Below are 8075 nucleotides of genomic sequence, written 5' to 3' on the forward strand. Positions count from 1 at the left end.
CGCTGTTAACCGGCATGAGTAAAGCCGTTGGCTTTTCCCAGAGTTGAGGGTCTGGGATAATCATTACTTTTCCTTTCCTGCAGTCCTTGCTGTGAAGGGATAGGGGAGGGCAGAATAACAGAAGAAGTTGTTTGAAATGGTCTGTAAAACATCTATGAAGGGAAATCCAGGAGCTCTGACTGCAAACCCAGCTCAGGCAAAGGGCTGCTGAGGGTTTTGGTTAGCAAAACTCCCAAATTTGTTTTTGCAGGTCTATCCTGCCCTGGTCTGTTAGTCCAGGGCATGTTTTGAGCTTTCCAGAAATACATGCCATCTCAACACATGAAGGCTGAGTCCTTCTGAACTCATTTCATAGCTTATTGTAGCCAGAATTAAGTGCCAGCTCTCTGCAATCGCAAGCCACATTCTGCTGAGCAGGTAGTAAGCAGAGACCAACATTCACCTGCTGCTCTGACTCAGGACTTGGCACCAAAAGTGAAAAGAAAATAAGCCAAGCTCCTGGCGGAGGGTTGCAGGATTTTTTGGGGGGATTTAATAGAGGCATACAGGCACAGGTTGCGTGGGAGCTTGGGGAGACCTGGGAATAAAGCACTGTCCACGTCCAGTGTGCGTACAGCCCTGCTCTTGCTGAGGATGACCCTGGAACACCAGCCTTGATGGCACTGCCCAGTCCATCCTGCTGTGCAGAGCTGCAGCACTTCATCCACCACTGCTCGCCACAGAGGAAAGCTGTAGGGGGAAATGTGGGTCTTGAGGATCAGAAGCAGCTGAAGGTGAGGAACATCTGCTTAGCAGCTAAAAACTGGAAGTTTGAGGGTTTTAGGTCCAGATGCCCAAACTCTTGGCTTGAATCCACTTGAGTTCACAGCACTGAAGATGGGTGAAGCCACATATCAGTGAAGAAGGTTATTCCCAAGGCATCTAAGAGTTCATGAGGCAGCTTGGCAGAGAGAGGAGTAGGGGTGTTTTGGCTGGAGCATAGGCACTTGCGACATTACAGAGCGCACTGCAGGAGTGTGCCAACAACCATGGCCATCAGACCCAGCACTGCAGAGCTTCTTCCCACCCCATTGCTGCTCCTGGTGTCATCGGTACAGAGGTCGGTGTAGCAGCATGACTTGGGTCTGGATGCCCCTATCCCGTTGTAGGAGAGGCATTCCTCCTCACAGCTTCTGGTCACGGTGATGTTGCCAAAAAAGGGGTAACCTGAAACAGGCAGATTGGAGAGGGGGAGAAGGAAGAAATGGTAAGGGAAGGTGCAGACAGCTGGCATCGAGAAACACTGACTTTTTGCAAAGGAAGGGAATTAAAGGTAAAGTGTTTATAGGTAAATAAAGGCAAATAAGGTGTTAGGCATCTCTAATCCATGGGTGCCTGTAATTCAGACTGCTCTTTGTAGGAGCAGGTCTGCCAGTTCTCCCTGCTGACTCCCTCTCTCCTTGCTCCTTCCAGATTTATTCTAGCATGGACAAGGGACACAAGTCCCTGCCTATTTTGTTCAGATGAGTTGCTCCTGCAATGTCTCTGCGTATAAGGTGGCAGTGCCAGGAAGCACTGGTGTAACACCAGTGTGGTCACCGGTGAGACAATTGGCGTTAGGTGAAAACATCTACAGACAAGGAGAGAGCCCCTGGGTTTCTGCGGTATGTTTGCACACATCTATAGGTTCAGGGTCCGTAGGGGCATAGAGGTAGTAAAGGCAAAACAGAGTAAGCAGAGTGAGTCCTGTATACTTCACTATGGGGCTCTGAATCTGATGGATTTCTCTCTTTCCCACTCTGAAGCTGGATAATTCCACCTGGATTCTTATAGAGACATTAATGGATAATCCAAACTGGGACCAGGAGAAGGAGAGGGAAGAATGGCCAGCAGGTTGAGGGAGGTGAGTCTGCCCCTCTACTCTGCACTGGTGAGACCCCACCTGGAGTACTGGAGTCCTCAGTAGAAGAAAGACATGGAACTGTTGGAGCAGGTCCAGAGGAAGGCCACAAAGATGATCAGGGGGCTGGAGCACCTCTCCTATGAAGACAGGCTGAGAGAGTTGGGGTTGCTCAGCCTAGGGAAGAGAAGGCTCCTGGGAGACCTTGTTGCGGCCTTCCAGTATTTAAAGGGGGCCTACAGGAAAAATGGGGAGGCACCCTTTATCAGGGAGTGTAGTGATAGGACGAGGAGTGACGGTTTTAAACTGAAAGAGGGTAGATTTAGATTAGATATTATGAAGAAATTCTTTACTGTGAAGGTGGTGAGAGACAGGACCAGGTTGCCCAGAGAAGCTGTGGAAGCCCCATCCCTGGAAATGTTCAAGGCCAGGCTGGATGGGGCTTTGAGCAGCCTGGTCTAGTGGAAGTTGTCCCTGTCCATGGCAGGGGGGTTGGAACTAGATGATCTTTAAGGTCCCTTCCAACCCAAACCACTCTATGATTCCATGACCTCTCCCCGCGAGCACTCACAGCAAGCCATGAACCTTACCTGTGTCTACGGAGTGCAGTGTTGTTGTGCACACAGTGGCTTTTGGGGGGCACAGGGTGGCTGTTCTGCACTCAGCAATGTCCGTTGGTTCCTTGCATGTGTAACATCGTAAGGACTGGGCTACAGAGGGGAACAGAATGGATCTGAGGTAGCCACAGCAGTGAAGACAGACAGCGAGTCTGTAGCTTCTCTGCTCTGTGGTGTGGACTATGTGATGGTCAGTGCTTCACCCTCCCTTGACCAAGATGCAGCAGTCTTAGAAACTAAGCACATCTGGAGGCAATGGCAAAGCTTGGATATGTCAGGGGGGAAAGACCAAACCCCAACACAAAAGGACAAGGATGGTGTTGTGGGAGTTGAGCATGATCACTACCTTGGGGGCTCAGCAGCCCAAAAAGAGCAAGGATCTAGAGGGATCTATTGCTTGAGCAGCTTTGACAGGATCTTTGCATCCTCTGTAAGAAATGCTGTAACACAGAGCAAAACAGCTCCTGTTGAGAGCAGCATTCACCAGCACTGAAAAACTGGCGGTTCCTCCATCCCTCCACCCACAGTGACAGCTCTTCTGTGCTTGTTTAGAGGGATTTCTGCAGAACTTAGTAACTGAGAGCAGAATTTAAATTTTGGAGATGTGTCAGAGATCCTAACGGCTTAATGTGGCCTAAAAACCACTTTCATCAGGGGCTACTGCTGCTTTTTAAGAGAGATGTTATAAAGGTCTTGCTGGCCGCCTGCCCACAGAGGGACACCTTTACACATGCAAGCATTGATCACAGCAGTTGCACAAAAGTCTTGGTATGAGACCTGTCCATCCGCAGCTGGCACATACAGAGTGTGCATATTTTTCGGAGTCGTGCTGTGGTGGCTTGATGACAGAAACCAGCCCGGTTTGGTATTTTCTATCCTGCCTGCCTTCTACAAACACAGCAGCTGAAGAACCACCCAAATGTGTCCACTGCCATCTATTGGTAAAATTGCAGCGAGATGATGTTTTCTTGTTCTAGTTGTGCATCTGATGTTAGAGAAAAACCTCTGGGACTTTATGATAAGGATAAACATTTTTGAAGGCAGTTTTTTGAACACCTGACTCTAGAAAGAATTTTCAGGGCATCTACTTCTCTTAGCACCTCCTTTGGAAAATTCAGTTGTGCAACAGAGCCTATGTGATGCAAAAACTTTCTTGTCCTCTTTGCAGAGGTAGGAAGGACTTTTTAATGTGAGCAGTGGTGGTGTTCTTGTGGCCATACCCTTTGTAAACAGATGCAGCGGAGCCCTCCCTGTTTACCCAAGCTGAGTACCTTGGTAGATCCCATGAGAGGTTGTTTTATATTTTAGCATGTGCCCACTGAAATAGAAAACACAACATTGTCAACCTTACAAGCATATGGATGTTTGTGAGTGTGTAGGACCGGCTACGGTATGGATGGAGCAGTGCTAGCTTAAAGCATCTGAGAAACTGATCTGCAGCCTTTGGGTTGAGCTGGTTTCCAAACTTCACCATTTTCATGGGTGAGCAGTGCAGTGCAATGGGCTCTGGGGGAGTTACTTCCAGTTAAGAGCAGGTTTAAGGAAGAAAATCCTCAGCCCCCTTATCTTTCACTGAGTCTGGGTGCGGCACTCTGAGGACACTGGTTTTGTAGGAAGCTTGCAGTGGAAGAGGAAAGCCCAAAATCATAAGCACCAGAACAGAGGAGAAAAACTGAACATAGAGGACAGTGCTGTGTCCTGATCTGAGGCCAAGAATTCACCATTCATCATGCTCCAACAGTATGTTTTACGCCTTGATATCAAACCTCTGGAACATGAACGGTCACAGACATATTCCTCAGCTGCAAGAGCTGTGCCTAGACCAGCTGCCTCCCACTGGATCATCCTAGAAAAGCCATTTCTGCCTCCATCTCAACAATAAAGCAAAGGGTGGTGATGCCTCTCCATAAAGCGCTCTGAGACCTGTGGGTGGAAAGCTGCTCTGTCAGTTCCTCAGTAACCCCATTAAATCCTGGACAGGACTAGACCCAGAAGGGGGAAAAGAAACACATAATATACCACGTGTGAAATAGCTTGAAAGAAAGAAAAAAAATCCAGCAGGTACTGAAATGTAAACAATTGCAGTAGCTGTATAGCAGTAATTACACCTGTCCTGGTTGAGCCCTGTGGTGGGTTTGACCCAGAGCATGTCCTTCAGGCAGCAGTTGGGTTTGCTTTAGAGACAGGTGGAAGGAATAATGAGGGTAGGGATTAAAAAAAGAAATGCATCCTGAAGAAGAGACCCTAAACACTTCCATGCACGAAGAATTGCAAGGTGTATGCCGTTCAGCCTTCTTCCACTTGCAACCCTCTAAATAGTCTCCATGTAGCCATGCCTCCAGATGGACGTGTTCAACCTCTGCCCAGGCTGCCTTTCCTCTGAGATCTTTCCAAGTCCCATTAAAGCAGCCTGAGGGTTGCTTGGGCCCATGGGCTGTAGGTTAAAACCCACTGGGTTGGTGTCACCCCACAGATGACTCTGTTCCAGGCCAAGGATGTATTTGCAGTAGGTCACAAATAGGTGGTGTAAGAGCACAGCGATGACTAGACCCTGCTACCAGCTTGCCCCAGACCCATCAGAGACCAAACCTAAACAGACCCAGGAGAATTGCCTATCTCTACCTTTATCTTAATCTCTAGAAATTAGTGGAAACCCTGGAGTTGGTGATTTAATGAACCTTTCCAAAGTTCTCGGAGTTATTTCTCATATTCTCACCCATATCTATACTAAAGCCCCACCCTCTGGTCTTCAGAACTTCCAGTAGCCAACTGGGAGGTTCTAGGGATGGCAGGAATGCAGAATGAACATACCCCATCCCGTCCCTGAGGGGACAGGTTGGCAGCTTAAGTAGAGGCTGTCAGTTCAAGTCCTTGCCCATGCTTGTACTGCCCTGTGCCATGTGGCTGTCATTTACACCTTAGTCTTATAAAACAGCATGTTGGTCCCCTCCGTCCAGAGGTGCGGTGTGAGAAGGAACGAGTGACAGGCACCTATGGGTCCAAACTATGTGCACTGCTCTCCATCAGGCGTCACAGCTCTCCCCACCAGGAATACATCTCCTCTTTCTCTGTTCACCCTCTCCATCGGCCTTCTTAAAGAGATAAAGGTGTTATTTCCCCTACCTGGGGATTATCAGGTCTTTCTGCATTGATGCCTTTCCCCTCCCCTCCCAGGCATTTCTCAGGGGGTCCCTGTAGTGTCGGGAATGCAGCGGTCTTACCCAACTCCAGGTATGCCAGGCCAAGCAGGAGCCCTACCAGAAGTGTCTTCATGCTGAGAGTAGATCCGTGCAGCTGGGACAGTAAACGAGAGCTGCTCCCAGGGAGCTTTATATGTTTTCCCACCCTCCACCTCCTGTAGATCCTGTGGGTGGATTCCCTCAGGGTGATCAGGGGAGATCAGCTCCAGTCTGGATTGGGATTTGTAGAGGAACAAGTTCCCCGAGGAGGTGACGTCACCGCAATGAGGAGACTCCTGCCATAAGTCCTCTCTTCTTCAGGTTTATGTCCTGGGGCTGGTCCCATGGGAAAGGAAAAACACAGTTTACACTGCAAGGGGTGGCCCCACGCCAGTGCTTGGATGGGGAATGTGACAAGGTATGTTTGTTCCTTCAAGTCTGGCTCTGCAAGCCGAGAGCTGGGTTGTGTCATGCATGTTGCATTGGGCAATAACAGCCAAGATGCAAGCGGCAGCAGGCTGGGCTTCCACACACATTTTCTCAGCCTCACCAAAGCCTGTGCCATGTTTTCATGCCTACTGCTCTCCGGGCTGGCAGATGGGAAGCTGGAGTAGCTGGGTTTGCCCAAAGCATGTCTATTTTCCTAAATCCAGTGCAAAAGCAAGCTTGGTTGGCTTCCAGGGGCTTAGTTATTAACTGAGCCCTGATGCTGAGCTGCTGGGCATGGGAGTCACTGAAAGGCCAGTGGAGGTGAGCATGGGAGATGGTGCTTCCAACTCTGGATTTGGATATGTCATTTTGTTTCAGGTCCCAGGTCATGCAGGCAGAGTGGGGTGTTGTGCCTTCTTTTGTAAAGCTGTCAGCTATTTACCAGATTTTATTCTGAAGCTGGGAAATAAACCCAACTCGGAGAAATGGATCAATTTTCCTACTGCAGTACCTTCCTGATTGATAGAAATTTTCACTTTATGCATTTCAAGGCAATCCTTTAAAACATACTATTTTTTTTTTAATCTTATACGGTATTTGTAGAAACAGCTTAAAAAGCTTGCAGTTAGGGAGAAAGTTGTTCTCCCCTTTTGACTGAGCCAATGGCATTTTATATTTTATAGGAAAAGTTGATAGAATTTTTGTTGTTTTTGTTGTAATCCAGGGTGGAAAACCCAAGCATTATGTAATTTCCCGTAAAACAGCTGAATAAGCCAAAGAAGAAAAGTTTGTGAATTGTTGTGAAACACTCAGAGACTTCAGGGATGGAGATGAGGTGAGTGTACAAGCTGATTTAATGACCGGGGGCTTGTTTGTCACAGGCTTGCTGAGGCGACGCATGTGCATTTTGCTACCATTTGCAGCAGATCTATCCTTTTTCCCAGATTGAGAATGGGTCTTTTTGGGAAAGTGCTTCTCCATGAAGGGTTCTCAGTAACTTGAGAAGCATTGCTAATGAAAATTTCCACAGTCACGGATGACAGAAAGCCGACCAAGCTGGGGCAGCGGGATCAGTACTGTGCCGTGGGAAAAGGAGGGATAGACATGCATCCTAACGCTCGCTTAGCGGTTGTCGTGGTTTAGCTGAAACCAGGACAGCGGTGAGAGTGAAAGCCATTATTTATCCTTATTTTATCTTGCTGCGCTGTCAGACAGCAGGTACATAAAGAAAAACAGTGCAAACATACCTCTCTGGGTACATAGGAAAAACTCTACTCTGTGAAAGCCACCAGACCTGGTTACATCCAGCTCCTTTCTTGTAACTGAGAAGTTCAAGGCACATTTGAGCAATATCTTAATTAACAGCCATGAAACTGGAAAAGATCCAGTGCTTTAAGCATTCAAGGTGTTTATGCCTCAACAGGTAAGTACAGTGGGGCTGACACTCCAGTGTTCACAACACTAAAAGGCTGCTTGGCAGATTGTGTAGGTTGCAGAACTGGAGATGTCCGGAGATGTCCACACAGGCATGGTGTAACGGTCTGCCCATGCTTGAAATGCACTGCGTGCTGAGAAAGCCTTGGAATAAATCGGTGTGGTTGAAGGAATACTGTTATAAACAGGAAACTAAATGAGTCTGTCCAGCTTGATGAAAACTGTCCATCACCGTGGTGTCTGGACATGGAATGCATCAGGACGGTAGGATTGTTTGCCTCTGGCCAGTGCAAAGCCACTTAACTCTGTCTAATGATTTGAAAAAGGTTAAGAGCTGGCTGTAAGGCAGAGCACTAGGAAAGCACCAGAGCTGGGGTTAAAGCTCCTGCAGACTGGCTGAGTGTGCAGGAGTGCCGGACGTCAGGGAGAGAGAAGTTGGGAGGGTGCCAGTAAAAATGCAGAGGAAAGGGAAGACCTACAGGTATTAGTTGATCTAAGGATAACTAGGAGCCTCTGATGAGATGGAGCCCTGAAAAC

General features: G+C 48.1%; 1 protein-coding gene across 1 annotated transcript; it reads right to left on the bottom strand.

Moving 5' to 3' along the window:
* Positions 1-994: 994 nt before the first annotated feature.
* LOC309402742 (secreted Ly-6/uPAR-related protein 1-like) lies at positions 995-5769 on the bottom strand (the record flags this gene model as incomplete). Its single annotated transcript, XM_081996666.1, has 3 exons — positions 995-1206; positions 2470-2589; positions 5718-5769. 3 exons carry the CDS (start codon positions 5767-5769, stop codon positions 995-997), a joined length of 384 nt encoding a protein of 127 aa, XP_081852792.1.
* Between the last annotated feature and the right edge of the window lie 2306 nt (positions 5770-8075).

The sequence above is a fragment of the Phaethon aethereus genome (genome assembly GCF_964289735.1).
Source record: "Phaethon aethereus genome assembly, chromosome: 2".
In the NCBI taxonomy this organism is placed as follows: domain Eukaryota; kingdom Metazoa; phylum Chordata; class Aves; order Phaethontiformes; family Phaethontidae; genus Phaethon; species Phaethon aethereus.